At 64.1% G+C, this 27,176-nt stretch overlaps 1 protein-coding gene across 1 annotated transcript; it reads left to right on the top strand.

The window, feature by feature from the left end:
* The first annotated feature begins 1,612 nt into the window (after window positions 1-1,612).
* Window positions 1,613-27,089, top strand: HCN2 (hyperpolarization activated cyclic nucleotide gated potassium and sodium channel 2). The gene is made up of 8 exons (XM_059719914.1): window positions 1,613-2,049; window positions 10,755-11,178; window positions 17,071-17,232; window positions 19,584-19,802; window positions 21,702-21,848; window positions 22,045-22,285; window positions 22,602-22,766; window positions 23,276-27,089. The coding sequence occupies exons 1-8, from the start codon at window positions 1,613-1,615 to the stop codon at window positions 24,199-24,201; spliced, it is 2,721 nt and encodes a 906-aa protein (XP_059575897.1). The 3' UTR covers window positions 24,202-27,089.
* The last annotated feature ends 87 nt before the right edge of the window (window positions 27,090-27,176 follow it).

Genomic DNA, 27,176 nt, shown 5'->3' with positions numbered 1-27,176 from the left:
ACACAGGGGGCCAGATCCACCAACCCCTTGTTAGGCCTGTCCTGGATGCTCTTGCAGGTCCCAAGCCTGTGGAAAGACACGGCTTGTGCAGGGTTGGGGGGGTTGTCAATGGAGAAAGGCCAGGCTGAACCCCCCATTTTGCCTGCAGTCTTGTGATGTATCAGGGGAAGTCCAGAGAGAGGCAAGTCCCTTGCCCTGAGCCTGGCCTGTCACAGCCTGTCTGGGCCCCTCTCACCCACACCATGGGGTCCAAAGCAAAAAGCACCAGAGGCCCAGACGACAGTGAGGACGCAGCTAAATCCACCTGGCAGAGCGACACTTGGCACAGGATCTTTCAAGACCCCTGCCCCAGTGGGGAAACACACAGCGAAGAGGACCTTGAGACAACCAAATCGGAAGACAGTCCTCCAGTGGGTGAAATGAGTTTGCAACCCCTTCGTTGGGGACGGGACTAAGAGGCCAGGGGCTGTAGGGAGACGATGCCTTGCAGACGGGCCTGCCTTTCCACGGGTGCGAGGATTGTAACGGCTGGTGGGTTCCTACGGTGGGTCAAGGAGACAACGATCAGTGAGCAGAAGGTGTGTGTGTATACGTAGATACGGGGCAAGGGCAGTGACCATGGGTGACCAGTCACTGGTGGGTTAAGGAGGCAATGATCGGTGACTAGACTGTGTGTATGTGTGTGTATATATGTGCACGCTTATGTGTGTGTGTGTATATATATATATATATATATATATATATATATATATACACGTGTGTGTGTGTATACATGTATATACAACCTTTATATGGGTTAAGGAGGCAGTGATCAGTGACCAGAAGGGGTGTATGTATACGTAGATATGGGGCAAGGGCAGTGACCATGGGTGACCAGTCACTGGTGGGTTAAGGAGGCAATGATTGGTGACTAGACTGTGTGTATGTGTATATGTGTGTGTGTGTGTGTAGATAGATAGATAGATAGATAGATAGATAGATAGATAGATATGTGAGTGTGTGTACATGTTTATACAACCTTTATATGTCTTTATATGGGTCAAGGAAGCAGTGATCAGTGACCAGAAGGTGTGTGTATACATAGATATGGGGGAAGGAGGCATTAACCATTGATCAGTGACTAGATCATGTGTATATCTATCTATATCTATAGATATATCTTTATCTATCTATCTATCTATAGATAAAGATCTCTCTCTCTATATATATATAGAGAGAGAGATCTTTATCGATCGATCGATAGATAAAGATATATCTATATCTATCTGTATCTATCTCTATATACAGATCGATGTAGATCTAGACGGAGATGCATGCTGTGCGGGCCGAGGCGGCAGTGGTGGCTCGGGACGAGCTCGGTGCCCGGGAGGTGCGTGTGTCCGTGCAGACACGGGGTCGGGGTCGGGGTCGGGCGCAGTGGCGCGACGGGGCAGGGGAACACAACCTTTCTGTGTGTGTCTCTCTCTGGGCAGATGACGTTTATTCTGGCCCCCAAGAAAGCCGCCGAGCCCCAGCGGCGGCCCCGATCCGGGCTCCGCCCCGGCCCCGGCTCCTCCCGCGGGCGGGCGGGCGGGGCGGCGCGGGTCGGGCCCGGCCGGGCTGGCGCTGCAGCATGCGGGGCGCGGAGGAGCGGGAGGCGGGCGAGGGCGAGGGCGAGGACGAGGCGGCCCGGCGGGGCGCGCAGCGGCGGCTGCGGGGCGGCAGCATGGGCGGGCGGGCGGGCAAGGGCTCGCCGAACGGCGAGTGCCGGCGCGGGGAGCCGCAGTGCAGCGGGGCCGGGGCCGAGCCGCCGCGGGAGCCCAAGGTGTCGTTCTCGTGCGGGTCGGAGAAGGCGGCCGAGGAGGGCGCGGGGCTGGCGGACGAGGCGGCCGGGGAGGAGGCGCGGGGCAGCCAGGCCAGCTTCATGCAGCGGCAGTTCGGCGCCCTGCTGCAGCCCGGCGTCAACAAGTTCTCGCTGCGGATGTTCGGCTCGCAGAAGGCGGTGGAGCGCGAGCAGGAGCGCGTCAAGTCGGCCGGAGCCTGGATCATCCACCCCTACAGCGACTTCAGGTCCGGGCTGCGCCGGGATCGGGCCGGGGTGGTCCCCGCCCTGGGGCTGGGGGCAGCGGGCACGCGGCCTGGCTCTGGTGCCCCTGGAGAGCATCAGGGATCAGACCCTCGGCACGGCTCGGAGGGAGAAGCCTGGCTTGGTGCCCGCTATAAGGCTGGGGGTCATCGGGGATCCTTCCCCCGCACCCCAGACAGGCTGCAGGGTCAGGGATCGGGGCCCTCGGCACGGCCGGGGTGGGGAGCTGCGCTTGCCCCCCTCTGTAAGGCTGGGGTCGTCGGGGATCTGCCCCAGCTTCCTTCCCGCTGTAGAGGCTGAGGGCCTCATCCCTGCTCCTGCAACCAGGCTCGGAGGTGGGGGGGTTAAAGAGGGGAGCCCGGCTTGGTTCCCACGATAAGGCTGGGGGTCGTCAGGGATCGAGCCCGGCTCTGTCCCCACTCTGGAGGGGCTGTCGGATCAGGGACCGGGGCCTTCTGCAAGGTCGGGGCAGGGGTGTGTCCTGGTCCCCACTATAAGGCTGGGGGTCATGAGGGATCAGGCCTGGCTCCATTCCCCCTGTAGAGGCTGCAGGATCAGGGCCCTCAGCAAGGCCCTGGGGGTTTGGAGATGGGGGAGCCCAGCTTGGTGCCCGCTGCAAGGCTGGGAGTCCAGGGATCGGGCCCGGCTCCAGTCCCCGTGTAGGATCGGGGAGTGGGCCTGGCTCTGCAAGGCTGGCGGGGAGGGGTGGTAGGAGCCTGGCTCAGCCCCCTCCTGTAGGGCCAGGGTGAAAGTGGGGATGGGGATCAGTGCCCCCTGCAAGGTGTGTGGGGGGGCATGGCTGGTCCGTCCCCCCTCCAGGTGCTGGTGGGGGAGGCAGAGGAGTGGGGAGGGGGCCCAGCTGCTGCCATCCCCCGCTGGGGGGGTCTGGGAAAGCGGCAGGGTCTGGGGGGGGGGTCTGTGATTCTGCCCCTGAGCTGCCATGGGCTCCGAGCGGGGGCTGCCTCCTGGGTGGTCCTTGCAGCCCCATAGCGGGAAGCAGGGGGGGCAGCTGGGGGGCTCCGGATCCCCTCGGGCCCCTCGGTGCTGGCCGCGGCTGCAGGGTCTGGAGCCGCAGACCCGGCAGAGGGGCTGGAGGGGCGGCGAGGCCCGGCTGCAGCCGAGAGGGCACCTTGAGCTGGGGCTGCAGGTTGGAGGAGCGAGGAGCGGCCCAGATGCTGGCTGCAGCCTCCTCGCTAGTGATGGGGGGGAGGGGGCCGGGGAAGCAGCTGGGTCCAGGCGCCTTCTTTCCCCCCCCCGCCCCCCTGCAGGCCCCGACCCCTTTGCTCTGCCAAGGACGTCCCTTCCCCATAGCCCAGATCCTGGAGAGACTGAACTTGAGCTTGGCCCCCTGGCAGGAGGACCCCCCCCCAGGACGGGGGCAGTAGGGATGCCCCCAGGGTCTGGATGTAGCTTGCAAGGGGCAGGAGCAACCCCACCCTCGGCCGAGCTGGCTGGGCAGAGGCTGAGCCCCACCAGCCAGGCTCCCAATTCCAGTGCAGCGGTGCTGGGGTTGGGGGGGCCCGTCGGTGCTTGGAGAACCTGTCTTGGAGGGGGGAGGGGAGCCCCGGGCAGCCGTGATGCAGCAGCTTTGGGTGTCCAGACTCGGACATGCTTTAGCGGTGGGGTCCTCTGGTCCTGCTGGGCAGGGGGGGTGGCAAAGATGCCCAGTTGTGGAGGGCAACCTCCGGGAGCTGCACGACGGGGGCAGAAGACCCTCCCTGTGTCTGAGCCCTGGGAGAGCTCGGGGAATGGGCTGGTGTCTTCCTTGAGGGCAAAGGGCTGGTTGGGAGACGCAGCGACGCGAGGCTTTTTGCAGCGCTTAAAAATACAAAGCTCCTTCTTCCTTCTCCCCCCCACCCAGTAATGCTAATCCTAAAAGTGGGGGGGCCTTGTCTCCCCGCTGGCTGGGCCTGCGTCCCCGTGAGGCCCACGCTTCCCATGGCAGGCTCTGAGGATGCTGCTGTCATGGGAGCTCTGGGTACCACGTTCTCCTCCTGCCTTGGCTGCCTCTGCCTTCCTGGAAGCATCCAGGCGGTAGCAGCCGGCCCGGCGCTCCCCCCCCCACACCTCCCCGAGCCGGCAGGCACCGGGAGAGAGCCTCTCCTCTCCGAAGCGGGGTCCTCCTGGCGCTGCCCCCGTGGCTGGGACCGGAGGGACCGGATCAGTCTCAGTCTCCTAACGATGCTGCTTCCTGTCTGATGAGCTGTGGGGGGGTTCAGCGGCTCGCCAGCCCAGACCGGCGCGAATCTGTTTGGAATACTGATGGTCCCTGCCGCGGTCTGGCGCTCAGACATGCCAGCCGCGGCCGGGGCCTTCCCCCAGCAGGTGCTGTGCAGACAGCTGCAAAGAGCCGAGCCTGGCCCCAGGCAGCTTGCAAAGGCAAGGGGCAGGTAGTTGCCCGAGGTCACCCTGCTCGGTGCCGGGGGATCTGGGATCCCTGACTCGGCCATCCCCGGTCCCCCGTCATGTCCCCCAGCCCGGCAGGGGTCTGCTTTTCTGTGCCCGCTGCCGTCCATGGGAAGCCTACATAAGGCCCTGCTCCCTGGGTGCCTTACGGCATGGGTCTGGCTTGCCGAAGGGGCCCTGCGCGCGGCAGAGAATCTCCCTGAGACGTGCCCTTAATTGATCCTATTCTAACAACTGCCAGGGTCGTTAATCTTTCCAGCCTCCGAGCCCCGTCTCCTCGGCTCGCCGCTTAAGACCGCACATTGCTCATCCCGAGGTGTTTAATGTAGCCTAAGCAGCAAGTGCGGGGAGCCCCGTGCCGCTACCGCCCAGGCGTGGGACCGTGGGAGCAGTGCCCCAGGCATCGAGTGGGCTGGCTGGCCTTGGTTATGCTGGACGCAGCTGCCACCCCCACCGTAGCCTTGGTTTCCCTGGGCTGGAGCATAACTCAGCCTGACATCTGCTCGTTCCCTCTTGCCATTGCCCTGTCATCTCCATCGCCTGCGATGACCGGGGTCTCCTGAGCTTGCCGTGACAGTGCCCCGGGTCTGGGGATCAGCAGCTCCGGCCTCCCCGAGGGCTCTCCGGCTCGGCCCAGTCCTTTGACCATTTAAAGGCTGGCTCGGAGCAGCCAGTAACTAGCGGGCCCTCGTTCTCCTTGCCCTGCTTTTCCCCTTGCCGCGTTGAAGTCCCCGGAGCCCGTTGCTGTCCCGTGGGGTCCTGCCTGCCTGCACAGAGCGGCTCTTGCTGAACTCATTGCTGAATCGAGGCCCAGGAGACTTGCTCGAGCCGGCACAGTGAGTCACTGGCAGATTTGGGAGTGGAAGCTACGTATAATATCCCTCCCATCACGAGCTCCTCTGCCAGGCAACGGGGCCAGGGTGTGAGGCATCGTCTTGAGCGCCGGGAGGCCCAAGGTCTATTCCTGGCTCCGCCGTGCGACCTTGCACCTCCATTTACCTCCCTGAATGTTGCCCGCCTTTGCTGCTAGCCCTTTGGGGCAGAGACTCTCCAGCCAGGTGCCTTTGCAGAGTTTCTAATCCCACAAGAGTCCCTTTCCCGGCTGGCACCTCCCGCTCCGTTGCAAGCGCCCCGTCTCCGTGTGTTGGCATGTGACGAGCGACAGCGGGGTGGTTTCACTCTGGGGAGATCAAACCGCGGTGCCCGGGAATTGGCTGTGGCTCTGCACGGGGGATGCTCCCGGCAGGCATGCATACGTGCCGTCGTCCGCCCTCCCCAGATCCAACAAGGATCATGGCCTCGGTACCGGCAACATTTCCCCCTTGCCATACCCATTTTCTCATCTTAAGATAAAATCATTACCATCTGCATATGTGACATCACTTCATAATCGGCCCCATTTATAGATCATATCTCATCCCAGGCAGAGCACTGTAATTATTCATGCAAAATACAAGGAGGTGGGGTGGGGGGAGGAGATGCGAGCCAGGAGCTGAAGCCCCCATTTACACCGCTGTTGGATGATTAGGAAGCAACCTGGGTGGCTGTTTCAGATCACGAGTTGCCAATCTGATAAAAGAAAAGCCTTTTAAATTACACGGGGAAATATGTGAGGTTGGGTCGACCCGCCCAGCTATGAGTTGTCTCGCTCAATCGTGCCTGTCCCGTTCCCGGTGCCTATTCAACGAGGCCCAGCCACATTGACCCCCCCATTTATAGCGAAAATACATATGGAAGGAAGAACAAAGGAGGACTCGGGGCGGTTTTATTCCCATTTCTGTACCGACCTTTGACAAGCTATTTAATATCTTCAGGCCCCAGCTTGCCCGAGGGGCTGGAGGCTTCACACGCGGGATAGTTTTTATGCCAGGGCTTTGCTGTTGGCAGGTGGAAGGCGCTGGTGTGGTTTTCCTTCTCGGGAAAAGCAGCTCCTTTCCGGCACGTACGAATGTCCAAACCAGATCCCAGCCCAGGTCTCTCCAAGCCCGGACCCCGTGTCTGGTGGTCGTACCAGATGCTCTAGAGGAAGTCCCAAGGCCGCCAAACGCAGGCACTTTATTCCGCCTCCTCCCTCCGATTTCTAGCTCGATATCGGCACAGGCCCGAAGTCCACCCAGGGACGTTGCAGGATGCATTAGTAATGCGAGCTCTCCCGGCAGATGGTTTGGTTCATCGCAGCGGCCAGTGTCTCTCTCTCTGATCTCCGCGGGATTAGTCGATGCAGAGGCACAGAGTGCTTCTGAAGGGCCCCGGGCGCCCGGGAAGCACTGGCTGGCAACCCGGGCACCTGCCTGGAGGGCTCGGGCTCCTTGTAACGGCAGGTTGGAAATGAATCGGGCTCTCGAGTCCCAGGGCTGAGTCTAAGCAGGTTCCCCAACAGGTGTGTGTTTTTCGGTGCCAATTAGCTGAAGGTTTTCTGCTAATCCTAGTTTGCGGATGCTGCAGTTCAGCCTTGCCCGGCTGCTGTGCCAGGCTGGGGGCCCGTGTCCCCAGGGGCCCTCCTAGCCTACATTTCCAGGTATTAGCATGCGGTAGGTCTGGCGTCAGCAGCTCTGCTGCCATTTGTCCAGCGCCTTCTCCGTGAGCCGAGATCTCTCTCTGACAAACGGGTTATGAGCGTTATCCATCACAGGACGATTCTTCCTCTCTCCAGACTTCATGGGGAGCGGTTGGGTCTGATGGATGGCAGTGCGATTGAGCTCATCCATTAGGAAAGCGAGGCCTGGGCGGGGGTTTGAGGGCCTGGGGAGTTTGCTGGCGAGGCCTTGACGGTCATTTGTGGGGCCGTGGCTTCAGGCCTGGGCAGTTTGCTGAGTTTGCTACAAAGCCACGTGCCCGCATGAGGCTCCTCTGCGAGGGCAGGTGGAAGGAGCACGGTGATGTTGGCAGGCCCGGCGCTCTGGCATGGTCAGATATGAGGCCTGAAGTCTTCTTCGAAGGGGTGGTTGTATTGGAGGCTTGCTGGCCTGGAGGTGAAATAGCGAGACGGTTGCTTCGGAGGCGCTTTGGCGTGCTGGGAAGGGGGCCCGGGAAAAAGCTCCTCGAGCAGCAGCTCTTGAGATCCTCTGGCTGCCTGAGGGTTATTAGCAGGCCAGCAGCACAACAGTCAATTATGGTTAAATTCGTTAACAGGCAGGGAGAATGACTCGATCGAGGAAACGGCTCCCGGCGGCTGGTTTAGGCCCTTTGCTCCTGCTCCGGCTCTGCCGCCCAGGCCCCAGGGACGAGGCCTGTCCCAGGCTGGCCTGGACGAGAGCTGCTCCTTGCAGGGGCTCCTTTTTCCCCCAATTTTTCCCTGGCATTTTTGCAGCCGTTTCCAAATGTTCCTGGCTGTCTGTAGCTGGAGGAGCTGCTCGTGGTGCTGAATGAGAATGAACTGGAGGGTTTCTTCTGCTTGCTTTTCCAAGAAGGCGAGAGCCTTGGTGGGCAGAGGAGCTTGCAGAGGCCTTTGACATGCCCAGGGCAGATTTAATAGGGGTCGGAGTCACCTCCCGCAGGGGCAGCACTGGGATGCCACCTCCCCTCCCTGTTGCTCTGAGTTCATGAGCACCCGTGGCGAGTCCCCAGGTGCCGCTAACACCGACCGCGGCGCTCGGTTTGGGCGCTCGGCGCTGTGCAAAGTGCCCTGCCTGCTGCTTCCATCCTCCCATGTTGCAATAGCGCAGGGAGGCTGGGCTCGCGGTGCCCGTCCCGGCATCCATAGGATGGCTGGGATGGATCCCCGCTTCCACATGCTCGTGATCCCCCAGGGCCAGGAGGCTTTCAAGCCTGGGTCCGCAGCCAGGGCTGAGCAATTACAGTGCATCGTTCATACTCAAAAAGCAATAAGCAATCAGGCCGGCGGGCCAGCATCCGGGGGGGATCTGGCCCTTGGCTCTCCCAGGGCTGGAAGCCAGCGGGGACTTTGCCCAGCGTGCTGGAAGCTGGAGGCGAGGTGTGTGCCTGCCGTGGGGTGGGGAGGCGGGGGTCTTGCCCTAGTGCATTAGAAATTCCCGGCCTAGGGCTGGCTGTCTAGGGGGACAGTCTGGCCCCTGGATCTGAGCCCAGCCCAGGCGCTCGGGTCTGGACTCCTGGCTTTGTCACTTCCTTGCTGGTGCCTCAGTTTCCCCGTCTGGAGCACATCCCGTTGGTGCAGGAGGATTGCAGTGTGCAGCCCCAGGGAGCGGGGGGCTTTAGTAATGTGGGCTTTGCTCAGCCTGGCTATCCCCTTCCCCGGCAGATACTGTGTGGAGCACGCGCTGGGCCCGGGAGAGTGTCCGAGGGGACCGTGAAACTCTCGTGTTGCCGGTTCCACCCCTGACTCTTGCACGACCTTGGCCATGACCTCTAACCTCGGGGCAACAGGCGCTTCTACCTGAGCTCCGCTGGACTCGATCCGTGGCCGGAGCCCCCCGGGCGCGGGGGCTGGGTCGGGACCAGCGCTCCCCTGGGCTCGGAGCCCGCTGCCGTCTGGCTCTGAGCTCCCGCGGGAAACCTGCCCATCTGGAAAGTGGGGCAGCCAGGCCTCGCTGCTGCCTGCGAGGAGGAGGAGGAGGTGGTAGGACTTCTCTGCGGAGAGCCGTGCGGCAGCTCGTGGCTTGCCTTCCTCCCTCCCCTGAACGGACCGTGCCAGCAGGTCCCAGAAGGGCCTCTTTGCAAAGGCCGTTGCGTCGCCGAGCCTTTCCCCCGTCCCTGCGCATGCTGCTCTGTCCCCTTGAACCGTGGGGTTGCTGCAGGCTCCCCGGCGCAGCCCAGTTCTCCAGTAGCCTGGGCCTGGCTCGCCGGTCTGGGCCTGCTTGTGCCATGCAGCCTCCTGGAGCAGAGGCACTGGCACCGGGCAGGGTGAGGGGACTTGCCCGGGGTCACCCTGAGAGTCTGTGGCAGAGCCAGGAGCGCAGGCCCGAACTGCCCCCCTCCCGTGCTTCACTGAAGGGCACCTAGGAGATGGCAGCTGATGGTCCTGCTTCCCCCTCTCCCGGCCTGTGCTCTGAAGTCATCGCTGTGCAGCCGTGATGTCACTCGCGTTGCCATAGGAACGGCTCAGGTGCGGGTTGTCATTGGAGGAAGGTCAGGAGGCTGGAAGCAGCTCTCCCTTTTCAAAGAGGGATGCATCCTGCTGTCGAGGGGGAGATCCAATCCCCCCCCAATCACTGCCCACCCCCGCCGTCCCCTCCGCCGCTCTGCTCCTGCAGCCAGGTCTCGGCCGGGGTGCCCGTTTGCCCCCCGACTCCCTGTCGCTCCCCTTCCCCAGGCAGAGGCATGGCCCTGCCGGCTCCGATGGGCCCCATGTTGCCCCGATGCAGTGAATCCCACCCCCCACCTTGCTTCCAGCCTTCGGCAGCTGCATAAAGACCTGGCCCAGGCCCCCGTGGGCAGCAGTGACATAGTTGGGGGGCATTTTGGGGTGCCCCAACACGGGGCCAGCAAAGCACCCAGCTGGATGGCAGCAGGGCCAGGGGGGGCTGACCTCTTAGCGCGCGTGTGTGCGTGTGGGGCCCGCAGTCACTTTGCTGTCACCTTGCAACACGCCTGGGAAAGGCCGTGGCTGGCCTGGGAGAGGGGGGTTGGACATAGAGGAGGGGGTGGAAGGGGGCTGCGGAGGGAGCTGGACCCCCATGCGCCCCCCGCCTTCCCCTCCCCTCCCCTCCCCTCCGCCGGGACCGGAGGCAGCTGGAGTGAGCTGCAGTCGTACGTGATGATCAGCCATCAGCTCCGCTGCAGCCTCTTGCAGGCGGCACCGGCAAGGACGGCCCCTGCCTGGCTCAGCATCCATGCGGCCCCCGGCAGAGGGGGGCTCTGTGGCTGGTGGGGGGGCCACAGGCTCGGTGCTTGCCCTGTTCCCCCCCTCCAGGGCTCGGCTCTGCCCTTGTGCGGCTCTGGGTCAGGGGCCTGCATGAAGATGAGGGTGGGGGGTGTCTCGAGGGGTAAGGAGTCCCCCTGGTATGATCTCAAGCCCCTCTAGGGAGCTGCAGAGTGAGCCGAAGCCCCCCAGGCCGGGCTGGCTCCAGCCTCCCAGGTCTATTGGGACTGGCCTCGGCGCTGGCACTGGGTCTCCTTTTGCTTCGTGCCACCCCTTTGGCCCGGGGTTCATCCACCCGCATGAGCCTCGGGGATGCAGTCGTACAGGGCAAGGTTTAAAAGCCCCGACCCCAAGCTGACAGCTGCAGGGCCCGATCCTGGGGACAAACAGCCCCAGCTGGCCAGGCTGTGGTCCAGGGCTTGGCAGGAGGAAGGAGAGCTGGGATGCCTCGGGCTGGGGTAACCCTGGGGTGACGTGTCCTTCTGCTTCCCCCCCCCGTGCCAGGTTTTACTGGGATTTCACAATGCTGCTGTTCATGGTGGGCAACCTGATCATCATCCCCGTGGGCATCACCTTCTTCAAGGAGGAGACCACGGCGCCCTGGATCGTCTTCAATGTGGTGTCGGACACCTTCTTCCTCATGGACCTGGTGCTGAACTTCCGGACGGGCATCGTCATCGAGGACAACACGGACATCATCCTGGACCCCGAGCGCATCAAGAAGAAGTACCTCAAGACCTGGTTCGTGGTGGACTTTGTCTCCTCCATCCCCGTGGATTACATCTTCCTCATCGTGGAGAAGGGCATCGACTCGGAGGTCTACAAGACGGCCCGCGCCCTCCGCATCGTCCGCTTCACCAAGATCCTCAGCCTCCTGCGGCTGCTTCGCCTCTCCCGCCTCATCCGCTACATCCACCAGTGGGAAGAGGTAAGGGCTGGGGACCCCACGCCTCCAGGGCTGCGGCCTCTCGGGATGCTGTTGCCCCGGGGCAAAAGGATGCCTGGACGGGGGTCTGCCATGAGGGTGCCGGGTTGCGTTGTCCCAAACCACGGGCCAGGCCTGATGGCCGTGGCTTCGTAGCGGCCTTGCTGCTGTTGCGTCGCTGAGGTTCGGGTGTGGATGAAGCCTCCTCGGGAGGTAGCCGGCATCCCCTGCAAATGGGGAAACTGAGGCATGTGTCCTTGCATGAAGGCAGCGTGCAGGAATTAGTGGTTCTGATTCTGCTGGAAGTAGAGCAGGGCTAACGAGGCAGCTCCTAGGTCTCGGCAGCCAGGAGCTGGCCCCTGGGGCTGAAGATGGGACTGGGCCCTTGGCTCCTTCCTTCCTTCCCCGTAGCTTGTTTCCCTGTCTGGAAGACGTGGGTCGCGGAGGGGGAAGCATGGGGGGAGTTTCTTCCCTGGGCTGGACAGGCCACCTCCCCCCAGGATCAGCCCCGTCTGATCTTGCCCGGATGCCACAGCCTCTCCTGGAGGAGAGGAGGTGCTGGGGATCACTACTGGGCTTGATTTCACGGAGGGTGTAGGAGCAGGGGGCATGGTCCCGGGCCCGAGGCAGCTAGGAGAGGCGGGGGGTGTGGAGGGGGACACGGATGCTGCACGATCAGCTGGGGAATGCCCTTGCGCCTGGGTCCATGCCGCCCGACAGCTCTGATGGATGCGGTTTTGCACCGTTTGCAGCTCTGCGCGCGTGCGGTGGGGGCTCCCTCTGTCCCTAGAGCGGTCCCAGCACCCAGCTGGGACATGCTGTCCCCCCGCGCCCCCCTCCTGTCCCTGGGCAGGTGCCGGGGAGAGGTAGCCTCCCTCCCCATCCTTGCAGCGAGATGAGCTCTGAGCCTGGCACTGAGCAATCGCCTGGCTGCAAGGATCTGCACTGCGGAGCTGCGTCGGGTGATGGCAGTGCTGGAGGTCACCGGGGGCAGTCGGACCCTGCACCCCCACCTCCTTGGGGACTCCCCAGGCCCGCGTGGCAAGACCGTGGGGCGGCCAGAGCCAGGGGCTGGGAGGTGAAGGTCACCCAGATGCAAGCTGCCTGCTTCGGCGAGAGCGAGCACGAGCCGAGAGTCTGGGCCCTCATTTCCATCTGGTTCCCTGCCCCCTTGTCCTGCTCTGCTTTGGGGCTGGGGCGAAGGGAGCAAAGGATGCAGGCACCCCCCCCGGGCCCAGCAGGGCTGGCTCGGCTCCCTCCCCTGGCCCCAGCTCCTGCCTTGTCGGCCCAGCGCTGAGATGAGTTTGCTGGGCCTCAGCCCAGACCTCAAGGAAAAGCCTTTGCTCTGCACAAACTCAGCTGGGTCCTGTGCCCGGCTCTGCTCTGGAGGTGCCCAAATGCCTGCGGCTGCCAGAGGTAGGGGTCCTATCTCCGGCGGCACGAGGAGGGGGGCAGACGGGGCGTGCGGCTGTGTGTGTCCATCTGTCCAGCCGTGTCTGCAGGCAGGTGTCCCGCTGGCTGGGGGGCTGTCCTTGATGGGGGGAAGGGACGTGTGTGTGTGTGCACACGTGGCACACATGCACACCCACTTAAATCTGTTTTCAATCCAGCCGCTGAATTAGGCACTTCCAGCAAAGGGATCTGGCTGGTTTGGAAGGAGAGGTGGGGGCAGTGCGTGGATCTGGGCAGAGCAGACAGCGCTCGCTTCCTCTTTGTTTCGGGGTCTGGAGGCACCTGGGTCTGGCTGGGACCCCCCTGCCCACCCCTGTCTGCGGCACCGGCCCTGCCGCCCCTGCTCTTTGGCCTTTTGACTTTTGAACAGGGGCTTAGCACCAAGCCTGGGGATTACTGAAACCCATCCCAGCCTGGGCGGATTAGCCCTGTAATCAGCTCTACTGACAAGGCCAGATCCGGGGCACGTGGGGGAGGCCATACCCCCCGTGGGGGCTGTCTGGGTGGGAGTGGGTCAGGGTTTAGCAGGCACCGCATGGCGTGGATGGGTTAGAGGGGTCTCCCCCACCCTGCCTCGAGACCTAGAGGATCACAGTCGGTCTTGGAGTGGAAATCGGGATCCCGCCGCGCCAGGTGCTGCACATAATCGTAGCCAGGCCCCCTGTTTGCAGCCTCGCACGGAGAGGGACCATGCCTGCTTTGCAGCAGGTGACTTGAACGGTCCCAGATCCCCTGGGGAGTTGGCGGCAGAGCTGGCATTGAACCAGGATGCCTGGGCTCTGCGGGCACCAGCGGGGTGGGCAAGCACTCGCTCTCCCCTCCCACTAACTCCTGGCCCTCCCCGCTCCCCATCCCACCCCACTGCCCCAGCTGGGTGCCATTTGTGCCCCCCACATCCTCCCAAGTGCCATTTCGGGGACCCTGGAAGGCTGCGGGGTTTGAAAGGGAAGAAACCAGACAAGCCGGGGCCAAAAGCATCCTGGCCGCAGGGGGAAGAGAGACCCGGGCAGCCACAGGCGCTGCTGCTCTGTGCGATGGCAGCCCATGCCCGTCTGGCTGGCTGAGCCAGGCCTCCCACGAGCCAGGCGCCCACCCGCCTGGCCTTTCAGGAATGCATTCTGGGATGCTGGAGGACTGGCGAGAGCTCCCCTGCTCCTCCCCACCCCACTAGGCCCCCCCCCAGACACTCCCATGATGTGTGTTGCCCCATCGGTCCTGCCCGCACGGCTGCATGCCAGGATGCGGCGGTGATGGGCGCAGCCTGGGGCCGGCTGCATGTCCCCTTGTGTGGGCAATGTTCCACTAGACCCAGGCATCGTCCCCTGCAGGGGCAAGTGCTTGCATCGTCACGCATGTCCATGCATGTTCATGGCCCTTCTTGTTCCTGGCTGCGGCCCCTCTCACTGCCCCTCCATTAACCCTGCTCCCTCCTCCCAGCCGAGTGCAGGGGGCTCTGGGGCTGGGTTGGGTGATGGCCAGGGTCTAATCCAGTCTCGGCATCACCCGTCCATGCAGGGCTCTTCTGGGCAAAGCCCCTGGCGAGAGATTGCAGCAGCTTCTGCTTTCCTTCCCCTGGGGGGGACACGCTGGCTCCCCAGGGTGAGATGGGGGCACCCAGCTGGGCAGTGCAAGAAGCCTCTCTGGGGCGCTGGAGCCTTCCCTTGGCGTTGCTTTAATGGGGGGTGAATAGCAGCAGCCATCGGCTTCACTTGAGGGCCTCTGTTGTGGGCTGAGCTCTCCCCGCGCAAGGGGCTGTGCGTGCCCCACAGGGCAGATGGAGACCGGCTGGGGCCTGGTACCTGGTGCAGGGAGAAGTGCAGCCCCCCCCGTTGCCGGCTGCAATACAAGGGTGCAAACAGGGAGTGTCGCACACGTGCACATGGTTGTTCAACCCCCACCCCGTCTCCCTCCAGCCCCTGTGTCCTCAGAGTATCCATGTGCGCGTGTCTGTCCCCAGCCAGGACTTGTCCAGAGCCTTGTTTCCCAGCTCTGCCCCTTTGCTTGGTGACCTCAGACGCACTCGTCTCTGCACCTCCTCGGCAATAACCCAGTGGCTGGAGCGCAGGACTCCCGGGTTCCCTTCCCAGCTGCCTTCCTGCAACTATTGCTGACTCCCAGGCAACACTGGAGAAGTTGCTGTCCCTCTTGGGGTCTCAGTTTTCCCATCTGTACAATGGGGATGATAGTGGTGGTGATATAAATGAGCTTTAGTTGCATGGTGGAGCCCGGTCTGGGCCACAGGTGGGGAGCTTGGTGGCAATGGGGTCTCGCCTGCCTCTCCCTGAACTGTTTTTAGGGTTGGGGGGGAAGAGATGTTAATTGCTGCTTAATTAAGACGGGGGAGCCCCTTCGGACACCCAGTCCCTTCACTGGTTCACGGCCCTGTCAGGCCCCTGCTGTGCTGCAAGCCCCATGTGCAGCCTTGGGTCTCTTCCCGCAACCCTGTAGGGCCCTCACTGGGTGTTCGTACAGCACCCGGCACCCAGGCCTCAGCTGGGGGTGCCTTCACGCTGCTGGAAGATGCCTCTTCATCCAGAGGCACCCTGGAAGTTGGCTATCGCTGGAGGCAAAGGCAGGCATACAGGGATGAGAGCAGTAGCCTGTTGGGAGCGGGGTCTGCTTTGTCCTCTGCCACTGGTGTCCCTTGTAACCTTGGTTGAGTCACTTAATCTCCCCAGGGCTCAGTTGTGCAGTGGAGAGGCTGACTCTGCCTTGCCCCAGTGCTAAAGGAGCTGGAGGACTGTGAGATGCTCAGACTCCGGGGGGGGAACAGGGGCCAGGTTAATGCCTCGGAGCTGGAGCCAGAGCCCGCAGGATGCCACTTTCAGAGCTGGAAGCATCTGAGGGCAGGAGAGGCCCCGGTCTGGGCCAGCTGGAGTCCTGCCCGGGGGCTGGAGCTGAGATCCTCCTGCTTACACCACATGGATGCTGCCCCTTGCCCTCTTCCCAGAGACCCCCCTCCCCAGCACGGGGCAGCCCTATGGATGCCAGGAGGGGCCGCAGCACGATGGCCCACGTCTGGCAGCTCGGGGGAGAAAAGCAGCCCCGGGGAAAGCCCTGGGCCTCGAAACAACGGCAGCCTCCTGCCAGGACGAGAGTGCGCTCTCCCAGCCAGGAGCAGATGCCCGTGGGAGCGGGGCCGCCTACGCTGCCCAGTGGCTGCGTGCAGTTGATTTCCATCCATTAAAAGAATGAGGCAACGTTGGGGCAGGATGTCCCCGCGGGGATGGGAGCCCAGTGGGCATCGGGCATTGTTTGGGCATGTACCGCGCACAGAGGCAACGTCCCGGGTGTCTGGGGGTGCAAAGAGCTGATGCAGGGGGTGCTCCGTGCTCCCCGAGTCTGCCGCTCCGCTGAGCCCCAGCAGCCCCATCTCAACGCTCGCTCCCAGAGTGAGCCTCTAAGATGCCCCCGCCTCTGCCAGGAACCGGGCAAACCCCTCAGGCTCGGGGGCTGAGAAGGGTGTGATGAAGGAGGCTTACGCGTCTAGCCCTGGTGCGGCCGTGGGCTTGCTGGACGGGTTTGTGGAGCAGGAGGAGAACCTCTGCTTGGCACGGAAGAGAAATCGGTGCGGACACTCCCCCCACCCCCAGTGAGGCAGGACACGGTGGGCTCTGACTTAGCCCCCTTGAACGCAGATGCCCCTGGGGTCTGACCGGGCTCGAGCCCGGGGGTCCAGGCTGCTGTGACCTCTCTCTCCTCCAAGCATTTCACGTGGAAAACAGCTGCTGGAACCGGGGACTGTTTTCCAGGGGACAGTTTGCTGCCACCGGCCACCTCTCTCCCCCCTCGTGGCCCAGCTGGGACCCGTCGTGCCACCAGAGCCTCGAGCCAGCGCTGAGCTGAGCCCAGCTGCCTTGACTGCATGAAAGGGAGGGATGAGGGGGGCCCTTCATTGCACTTGGCTTGACTGCGGCCTGCGATTGTCTCTGTTTTGAAGGCAAAACCCCTCTCCCCTCCGGGCAAGTGGGCAGGGAGGAGCTGAGCCATCTGGGGCTGGAGTCTGGCTTGGGATTTGGGATCTGCGCCCACTGCCTGGCACCGCGTGGCCTGGGCTCATTAGCGTCATGGGTGGGGGGGTCACGAGAAGGGGCCCGATGGGTGCAGAAGAGAGAGCCGGGACCCAGGACGTCGGTGCACGGGGTGTTGCGTGTCTGCTCTCTGCTGCCGGTGCTGGCCGGGGGGTGCACGTGTGTATGGGTGTGTCAGGGGGAGCAACACCCCCTGGACTTTGTACATGAGGGTCTGGGATGGCTGTGGGGCATGGGGAGGGGCAAGGGGGTCACCAAAGGGTGACCCTAGAGCTGTGGGTCCAGGCCCAGGGCTTGGGGCCCGGTGTCAGGGGCAGGGTGGGGGAGCAGCAGGGGCTGCCGAGCCCCGGTTGCCCCGTGGGAGCCAGGAGGGGCCGGAGGCTGGGGTTTGAAATGGGCTCCCCCCCCCCAGATCTTCCACATGACCTACGACCTGGCGAGCGCCGTGATGCGCATTATCAACCTCATCGGCATGATGCTGCTGCTGTGCCACTGGGACGGCTGCCTCCAGTTCCTGGTGCCCATGCTGCAGGACTTCCCCAGCAACTGCTGGGTCTCCATCAACGGCATGGTGGTGAGTACCGCCGGGGGCCTGGGCAGGGCCAGCTTGGGGCCTCCTTTCTGCCCACAGGCCTGGGGATGCCTTGAAGGGTCTCCGAGGGCTGCGGCCACCCCCAAGGAGTCACTGAGCAGCAGGTGGAGCCTCCCCCCCCCGCCTCTCATTTAGCAACAAAGCTGCTATTAATACATAACGAGCCACACTTTTAATTGCACCTCGCCACCCTGCAGCCTCTCAGCAACAGCCCCCTGCCTCTTCCCCACGCAGGGTCTCTGCTCTCTCCATCTGCCTCTCTCTGCTTCCCTCTCTTGCACTCCTCTTTCTCTTCCTGGTTCATTCCCTTTTTCCGTCCTTCCCCCTCTTCCCGGCTCAGCCCATCTCTTTCCATGCCCCTCTCGGGCTCCCTGCCCCAGGAAGAGCTTTTCAACCCCCTGCAAAAGGGCTTCTGTAGGCAGAAGTCGCGTGTTCCCATAGCCGGATCCATGCCTGCCGCCTGGCACAACATGCCCTGTGTTTGCTGGGGTCGCGCATGAATGCCCCTGCTCCTGAGGGCCGCGGGGCAGCCAGTGGGTGGGCGCGTGTGCCCTTATCATGTATGAGTGCCCCTGTTCCCCAGGAGCTTGTGTGCTGATTGGCACGTGGGTGTGTTTCATAAACACGCGTGAGCACCTGTCTCAAGGGGCATACGTGTATGTTTGCGTGTGGGTACACGCACCATGTACCCAGATCTGGATGCACCGAACGGGGGGGTGCAGTGCAGCCCACCCCTCTGCCTGGGCATCACTGCCCAAGTTCACTACCACTGGCATGTGGGTAGGGTTGGGGTGTGTGTGTGTGTGTGTGTGTGTGCAGGCATTGCAAGCATCCCCACCCCATGTGCACACATGCGCGCGCGCACACACACACACACACACACACACACACACACACACTCTCTCTCTCTCATCCCCCCCCCCGGGCAGGGATCAGAGCAAAACTATGTGCCAGCTGCTCTGCCCAGCACTTGATAGCGCTGGTGACACCGGCACTGCACGAGGGCACAGGGAGAGACCAGGCTGGAGCAGCACCCCGAGGTGAGGCAGAGCTGATGGGTGGGGGCACGACTTGGCTTCACTCCCCATGCCCATCACGGCCTGCCTGGGCCCCCAGGGGCAGGACACACCCCACCTGCCATAGATCAGCAAGCAAAAGCATGTGCTAATGCCCGCTGGCCCCTGGCAGCATCCATCTGTCTGCTCCTCCCTCCACTGGTGCAGTGGGATCTCCTGGCCATGCCAGCCTTTTGCCCTTTCTGTTTGAATTGAGCACTTAACTTCCCCCACGAGGGGGAAACTGAGGCACACAGAGGGGATTCTTGCCCACTGGGCCTGGCTCTGAGCCCTGTCCCATCCCAGCTTCTGTGTAACCCCTCGCCTTGTAGGAGTGGGCAGTGCCCAGCTGGCTGGCACACGCAAGAAGACTGCAGATGGCATCACTCAGGCGCTAAGTGGAAGGGGTGGAAAGGAGAAGGCAGGCGGGGTCCCATGCTGGACAGGTGAGGCAGGAGAGAGGAGGCAGGTCAGGGAGCAGAAGCCGAGAGGATGGAGCAGCTCCATCCAAAAGCCTTCTTGTGTGTCAGCCTTGTGGTGTGCAAAGCCTTGTGGTGACAGGCAGCGCACGCGTGTGTCCAGGAGGACATCAGTTCTGTGCACGGCAGTGTGGAGTGGTGCGTGTCCCGTGCAGGCATGTCAGTTGTGTGTGTCAGTGTGTGTGGTGTTGCTGCAAACCTGCATGCATGGGATGGTGGTTGTGTGTGCATGTTGTAACAGCTGTGCACACTTGTGTGCAAACTGCAACAGCAGCCTGTGTGTGGTGGTGGGTCTATAGATGGGCATGATTGCACTGTGTGTGTGTGTGTGTGTGTGTGTGATCCTCGTATCTCATCAGACGCTGTTGACGGGGTTTGACAGATAAGGGTCAGGCCCTTGCTGTGACCCTGGAGGGCTTCACCCGCGTGTGGTGCCAGCACCTTGGGAGGCCCATCCTGGGCTTGTAGAAAGTGTATGGCCCCTTTGGATCATGCACGCACGCATGCACATGCATACATACACACACATGCCCTAAAGAAGTGAAGAGCCAGATCTAACCTAGTCCAGACACACGCGCACGCCAGTAGTGCTGGCCGCAGGCTCCAAGGGAACTGTGCTCTGGACCCGGGCAGCTCCCTCGTTGCACCCGTGTAGCCCGTGGCCACAAGCCAGTTGCACTTTATCTGCTCATCCCCAGGCTCCTGTCCCCGTCCCCCTCCATGTACCTTCCCCTCATTCCCCTGGTGACCTGGGCACGGTGACGCAAGGTCACAGCCGCCCCCGGTGCTGTCTTTGCAGAACAACTCATGGAGCGAGCTCTACTCCTTTGCGCTCTTCAAGTCCATGAGCCACATGCTGTGCATCGGCTACGGGAAGCAGGCGCCTGAGAGCATGACTGACATCTGGCTCACCATGCTCAGCATGATCGTGGGCGCCACCTGCTACGCCATGTTCATCGGCCACGCTACCGCCCTCATCCAGTCGCTGGACTCCTCGCGGCGCCAGTACCAGGAGAAGGTAGGGAGCGGGCAGCCTCCCACGCCAGGGAGGGCAGCAGGTGCAGAGGGGGTATTGCAGACGTCATCTCCCGGGCTCGATCTTGCCCAGGGCTGCTCAGTGCGACTCCAAGCCCAATCCCAGGGGTCACGTGGCTGCGGGCACCGTCTTCTCCCTTGCCTGGGCTCGGGGCCATTCCCTGGTGCTTTCGGCCTCCCCCCAGGCAGCCTCAGTTGGACACACATGTCCTTCCCGCTCCCTGCCAGTGTCTGGTGCTGCCCACCGCTCGCCCGGAGGGCATGCATTGCAGTGGCTGCAGCAGAGAGTCCTTTGGGCTCACCGGGCAGCGCACTGGGGCACCAGCCTGCTTGAGTCGAGGTGGGCCCCACCACCGGGCTCTGGGCTTTGCTGGCTGGGGCCATGTTCAGCACCGTGGACAGTGGGTCCAGGACCAGGGACAGAAGTGGACCCTCCACCACCCCACCTCCACCACCACCATTTCCCATGGCTGGCCAAGCAGAAGGCAGGTCCCCGGGCTGAGACACTGCGGGGAGAAGCCAAGCCTCCCCGCAACCCCTTCCACACCCCCAGGATCCCGCGGCCGGCTGGGAGCCGCACTAGGCCCCTCCACCCGCCCAGGGGTGGGACGAAGCCCTTCGTGGAGGATGGAGCAGGTGCCTTTCCACCCACTTTCTTTCCCGAGCAGCCCCGGAGACCCATGGGGACCTGCTTTCCCAGCCTGCCTAGCTGGGGATGGACAGAGGCCACCCAAGATGGGCCACTGTGGGCTGCAGCAACAGGACGGGGAAGCTCTCGGTGTCTTTTGGCCCATGGAGCGGTTCCCAAGCGGGGAGCAATCCCCAGCTGGCTCCAGTGGGATCGTGGCTTTGGAAGACAGCTGCAGCCTGGCGGGGCTGGGCGACACGTGGGCTGGCCGGGGTCAGGGGACTCGGGGGCTGTTTTAGGGTTTGGCTTATAGTAGAGGGAGATCCCCCGTGCTAGGACAGCCTCATTCGCCCACCCCGCTGCACATGGCTGGGAGAGCCGGGGCCGTGTGCCGCAAGCTGCTGTGCCTTGCTGGGCTGGGCTGGGCTGGGCTGGCAGCCGACAGCCTCCTCATCTACACCCCCCACACGTTGCAAGGGGCTCTTGGTGCCCATCCAGATGTATCCCCCGCTGTCCACAGCTTTAATTACCGCCCCCGGAGCAGATAAACGCCTGGGGACGTGCAGGCTTGGGCATCCCCAGCCTCAGCGCATGGCAGGGCGGGAGGCTTGGAGCCATCAGGGCACCAGCTAATGCTACCGTGACCCCAGCACTTGGCATCCGTGCCAGGCGGCCGTGGCTGTTCACTAGCATGTGCCCCCGGGAGCACATCCTGCACCTCCCCGGGCAGCTCGGCCCTTTGAGCTCACATGGGGCAAGCAAGGACGTGGCTGCTCCTTGGGGGGCTGGCGCAGGAGGGGCCTGGCACCCCCTTCCCTCCCCTGAGCCGGGAGCAGAGCCCCCCTTCCCTGTTCTGCACAGCTCAGATGCTGGAGCTCTTCCCGGGGCTCGTGGCTCCCGGTCCTGCGCTCCCCCCCAGAGCTACGAGCCCAGGAGCGGGGGCTGCTCTTTGTGCAGCCCCTGGCACGTGCGCTGCCCCTTGGGGCCCTTCGCGCCTCCCCAGCCCCGTCTGCTCCTGGCAGACCTTTCGGGGCAGCAGGATTAGGCGGGCCTGAGCCATCCCCGCACAGGCAGCACTGTCATCTGGTGGAATTAGGTTGGATTATCCCAGCCGGGGCTTGGAGCAAGCGGCCCTGGGGGGCTGCACTCGGCAGGGGGAGGGGTGCTTCAGTGAGTTATGGCGCGTGGGGGTTGCTGGACCCCTCCGTGCACCGAGCTGGCCCCTCTGATCACGGCCGGTCTCTGTCCCCACAGTACAAGCAGGTGGAGCAGTACATGTCCTTCCACAAGCTGCCGGCCGACTTCCGCCAGAAGATCCACGACTACTACGAGCACCGCTACCAGGGCAAGATGTTCGACGAAGACAGCATCTTAGGCGAGCTCAACGAGCCTCTGCGAGAGGTAGGGCATCCTCCCCGGCACGCGGCGGGGAGCCACAGCATGGGCCGTGTCCCCGCGCCGGGGGCTGCCCAGTCCGAGCCCAGAATAGGGGGTGGGAGAAAGCCAGGCTCCGGGCCCCTCCATCTCCTGCCTGGCTCGTGGTTTCTTCCTCCGGTGCCCGTGTCCATCTCTCCATGTCCTTCCCTCTGCCCCGCAGGAGATCGTGAACTTCAACTGCCGCAAGCTGGTGGCCTCCATGCCCCTCTTTGCCAACGCCGACCCCAACTTCGTCACGGCCATGCTCACCAAGCTCAAGTTCGAGGTCTTCCAGCCGGGCGACTACATCATCCGCGAGGGCACCATCGGCAAGAAGATGTACTTCATCCAGCACGGCGTCGTCAGCGTCCTCACCAAGGGCAACAAGGAGATGAAGCTCTCGGACGGCTCCTACTTCGGGGGTGAGCGTGTCGGGGACGCCGGTCTCACAGCCCGCCGCGGTTCACGGGGTCCCCGATGGGAGCTAGTGGGGAGAGCTTCTTGCGGGAGGGATCAGGACTCCTGGGTTTTATCCCCAGCTCTGGCAGAAGATTGTGGGATGGCCATTAGCACTGTTTTGGGAGCCCGGGGCTCATGGAGGGCGGGGGCAAGTGGTGGCGGGGTGTTTAGAGCCGGACTGCTGGGTTCCTGTCCTGGGGTGGGTCACAGCATCCCCGTGCCCTGGGCGGGGGGCATGGGGCCGTGCTGTTTCATTGCCGCCTCTGCCTCCCCCCGCAGAGATCTGCCTGCTGACGCGGGGCCGCCGCACAGCCAGCGTCCGCGCCGACACCTACTGCCGCCTCTACTCGCTCTCGGTGGACAACTTCAACGAGGTGCTGGAGGAGTATCCCATGATGCGGCGCGCCTTCGAGACCGTCGCCATCGACCGCCTGGACCGCATTGGTACGGGGCCTGCCGCCCGCAGGGAGCCCCCGGGCAGAGCTATGTCCCTGCCTCCTGGCTCGGCCGCAGGGCGGGGAGGCAGCGCCTGGCCCGGGGGAATTGGGCTGTGCTGGGGTCGATGCGTCCGGAGCAGGAGGTGGGACGGGGATGGGGTCTGCAGAGGAAAAGCCAAGGGGGTAGGAGTGGAGGGTGTGTGTGCATACATGTGTGTGCAAGTATATGCTTAGTGCATGTGCATGCATGTGCTCCGTGTGTGTGTACATGTGTTGAATGCATGTATGTGCATGCTTACCGTGTGTGTGTGTGTGTGTGCTCAGTTCACGTGTGTACACATGCTGGTGTAAGCCACGTGCTCAGCTGGCATCACACGAGCAGTCCAGGGCGCTGCCGGCCAGGAAGGGGCTGGAGAGCAGTTGTCACCCCCGGGTGGGGGGCTGAGGGGGCACCAATGGGCCACGATGGGGCTTCTCCCACCCCCACACCCTGCCTCCTCCTCCTCCCCGCCGCAGGCAAGAAGAACTCGATCCTGCTCCACAAAGTGCAGCACGACCTCAACTCGGGCGTCTTCAACAACCAGGAGAACGAGATCATCCAGGAGATCGTCAAGTACGACCGGGAGATGGTGCAGCAGGCAGGGCTGCAGCAGCAGACCGCCCTCTACACGCCCGTGCAGCCCCAGGTCACCTCCGCCATCGCCACCCTGCAGCAGGCCGTGGCCATGAGCTTCTGCCCGCAGATGGCCAGCCCCTTGGTGGGCTCCGTGGCCCTGGGCTCGCCCCGCATGATGCGGCGCCTGCAGTATGCCCAGGCCATGCCCGGCCCCTTCTCCATGTCGCCCGTGCTGCTGCAGCAGCAGAACCCGCAGCTGCCGCAGCCCAACCCGCAGCCGGCGCCGACGCCACCGCCCGCCTCGGCCGGCGCCTTCCCGGCGGCCGTGTCCAGCCCGCCCTCCCAAAGCCCCCTGGCCGGCCGGACGTTCCCGCATGGGGCCAAGGGCCAGTTGGGCTCCCAGCAGTCCCTGAGCCAGCAGAAAGCCCCCGGGTCGCCGCAGCGGCTGGCCGCCCACAAGAGCACGCAGGCGCTGCCCACCAGCAGCCTGAGCCAGGAGACGCGGCCCCTGTCGGCCTCCCAGCCCTCGCTGCCCCGCGGCGTCTCGCCCACCCTGACCCAGAGCCCGCCGCCGTCGGCCCACGAGTCCAGCACCTCCATCGCCGCCGGCCAGGCCTCGGCCTCGGCCTCCCCCAGCGCCGGCCCCCAGGCTGGGCTGCGGGGCGCGGTGCCCGCCCGTGCGGCGCTGTCCCACCCGCTGCCCACCAGCGCCACGTACGTGGGGGCAGCCGGCATCCCGCAGGACTCGGGCAGCGCCCGGAAGGATTCGGTGGCCAGCGCCACTGACACGGACCCAGCCAAATCCCGGCTCTCGTCCAACTTGTGACCTTTGCTCCCTGCCAGCCGGGCCGGGGCGTGGGGGGAGACTGTGTGAGCTGCCCCCGGCTCGCTCCTGGAAGACGAGGGGTCAACGGGCCTCGGCGCCCAGCCCTGATGGACACCGGAAGAGGCCGAAGGGGAGTCGGGGAGGGTGGGGGAGCACGGACGGAGCCCCCCACGCCCCGTCCCACGCCGGGCAGGGCGGCCTGGCCCCGCTCCATCTTCTCTGACCAAAGCGCGGCCCCCATCTCTCCTGCTGCTAGCGTGAAGAGCCTTGTCCCCGCGCCCCTCCTGACTGCACCATAGAAGCCATAGCTAATTAATCTCGCGACGATCCAATATGTATATTATATATATATATGTATCAAGGCCTGGCGCGGGGGCACGGTGCGTGCGTTGGGCACCCTGCGGCACAGAGAGACCCCCCTGCCCCCATGGCGGGGTGGGGGGTAGAGGAGGAGGGGGTCTGGGCCCTTGCTGGCTCTGCCACGCTTCCTGCCCACCCCCGTGGTCTGCCTCGCCCGTGCCCCCCCAACCCGCCAGAGGTGCCCGGCGTGAGCTCGGGGCTGCCCTCGCTGCGTGAGCGGGGGGCTGCCAGGCTGCTGCTCCGTTCGTGTCTGTTTTCTGTGTTTTAAATGGGGAAGGAAATGGGGTGTCCCGCTCCCCGGCCCCCTCGGGCCCCCCCTCCCGCTCCTTCCCCAGCAGGGAGAGCGAGGGCCTGGGAGCCAGGATTGCTGGGGTCCCTCGCCCGGCTCTGCCTCTCACGGGCCGTGCGACTTCGGGTGAGTCTCTGTGCCTCGGTTTGCCCATCTGTGAAATGGGTATGATAATGCTGCAGTACTACCTGGGGCAGGTGCGAGCCTCGCTGGTGAGGGGAGCATGTTGGGGGCCATGGGAGGGATGAAGGTGAAGTATTATTATTCCTCTCCCCTTGACGGGGCGTGGTTGGCTTTGTGCCGGCAGCCCAGCAACCCCTGAAGGAGCCCATGCCTGGGGGAGCTGTGGTCGCAGGGGGTCTCTGGGTGTTGGGGGGGGACCACGGTCTGCTCCTCCGTCCCTGGTGCCCTCCCAGCTGGCGAGGCGGGTGCACTGGGAGGGACCCCCACAGCCTGCCCCTGCCCGTCTGTCTGTCCTTTAAGGCGCAGTACGGATGGGGACAGCTCCCACCACCCTCAGAGCTGCAATAATGAAGGCAGGGCCAAATCCTGATCCTGCAAGTGAATGGGGCGAGGTGCGTGTGTGCGCACATGGGGGGGGGTCCCCCCATCTCGGTTTCCTAAGGGCTTCAAGGAATAGGAGGGAGCCCTGGAGCGGCAGAGGTTGGCAGTGGGCGCCAGTTCCCACGCACTGCATGCCCAGGGGCCGGGGCTGGAGGATCGGGGCAGGCGGGGAGAGGAGCAGGCAGGAGGGGACCAGGCCTGGAGCAGCCCCCCCGCCCCACGCTCCCCGGCTGTCTCTGCTCTCCGTGTGGCACCAGCGGGGCCGTTCTGCATGTCCTTGTCCTGTGCCCGTCTGCATGTCTGGGGTGGCACAGCGCTGCCTGGGCAAGGGGGCTGGACTAGCCCAGAGGGATGGGGCGCATCGCACCCATCCTTCCTCCACCCTGGCCCTCTCCAGAGACTCCTTCCAAGGGCCCCGTTGGGGGAGCCCGGGCTCCCCATTGGGGGGGCAAAGATGCTGCCAAAGCAGATCCTAGGGCAGAGCCCTCAGCACCGCCGGGGATGCTGCGCCTCCCTGCAGAGCCCCGGACCAGGCCTGGAGTGCGAGGGGCAGGGCAGGCCGGGGAGGGTCTCCAGCGGGGCAGGAGCTGAGGACTGGGGAAGGGGCAGCTCCTTTCGGGCTTGCTTTGGGTTCGGGGCAGGGCATTCTCTGCATCCGCCGCCACTTTGCAGGCCAAGGCAGGGGGAAGAGGCGATGTGCCAGCTGCTGTGATGGGTCTTCGAGTCCTGCCTCCTTCCCCAGCCCTGGGCTGGGCCGTGAGCCCCTGGCGAGCTCCAGAGGCGGGTAAGGAGGGTGGCACGACATCCGCCGGGGTGGTTTGAGAGCCCTGGCATGGGCAGGGGGAGTCCTGGGGGGGTTGTCCACCCCCCCAATTCCCCTCCTCATCCTCCGTCTCCCGCGTCCAACCGGACCCTTCCCCTTTCTTGAGGCCGGGGGTGGGGGGCAGGCGGTGTGTGTGTGTGTGTATCTGTGTCCGAGCCACGCAGCTGCCCCGCTCTGCCCCTCGCGCCGTCCATGTTGAATGTATAACCTGCCCCCGAGCTCCTTGTGCCAGCCGGGCGTGGGCACCCGGAGCCGGCTGCGCCCCGCACGGGGCACCCACCGCGTCAGCCAGCCCATCCTGTGCAATAAACACATCAGCGTCTGGCAGAGCTACGCCCGGCTCCGGCTCTGTTTGCTGCTCACAGGACCCCCGCCCCCTCCCCAGGCCTCTCGGGGCCTGGGCACTGCCAGGGGTCGGCCAGCCTGGGCAAAGGGGACCCCTGCCAGCAGCAGGCTGGGACCAGTACTCTGTGGCTATGGGCTCCTGGCCTCCATCAGTGCCCAGGGACAGGCTGGAGGAGCGGAGACCCCCCAGCACAGGCCCGGGGGTGGGACCGACGGGGGAAGCTGGCCACCCTGCTCCCCTTGCACTCATGGAGAGGTGTTCTGCAAGCTGGCAGGAGCCACAGGACGTGGCTGCTCCTTGGGGGGCTGGCGCAGGAGGGGCCTGGCACCCCCTTCCCTCCCCTGAGCCGGGAGCAGAGCCCCCCCCTTCCCAACAGGATTGCATCTCTGCCCTGGACAAAGAAGGGGCCCGATTTCAGGTGCCCAGTCCTGGCACCTGCCACCTCCTGCCGTGGGAGGGAAGGTGGTGGCTGCATCCTGGGGGGCGCCGTGGGGGCAGCTCCAGGAAGGGCCGATGCCTGGAGCCTCCAGCCCTTCCCCTGCTGCCTTCAATAACCCCCAGCCCCAAAGTGCCACGGGAGGGAGGCTGGCCAG

The sequence above is a fragment of the Alligator mississippiensis genome, chromosome 16 (genome assembly GCF_030867095.1).
Source record: "Alligator mississippiensis isolate rAllMis1 chromosome 16, rAllMis1, whole genome shotgun sequence".
Lineage (NCBI taxonomy): Eukaryota > Metazoa > Chordata > Crocodylia > Alligatoridae > Alligator > Alligator mississippiensis.
This window is presented reverse-complemented; position numbering and strand designations above follow the sequence as displayed.

Bases quoted from the DNA above. Each gene is read 5' to 3' on its own strand.
- HCN2 (XM_059719914.1), top strand. From the start codon at position 1,613: ATGCGGGGCGCGGAGGAGCGGGAGGCGGGCGAGGGCGAGGGCGAGGAC. The intron at 2,050-10,754 runs GTCCGGGCTGCG...CCCCCGTGCCAG, and splicing joins CACCCCTACAGCGACTTCAG to GTTTTACTGGGATTTCACAA. The intron at 22,767-23,275 runs GTACGGGGCCTG...TCCCCGCCGCAG, and splicing joins CGACCGCCTGGACCGCATTG to GCAAGAAGAACTCGATCCTG.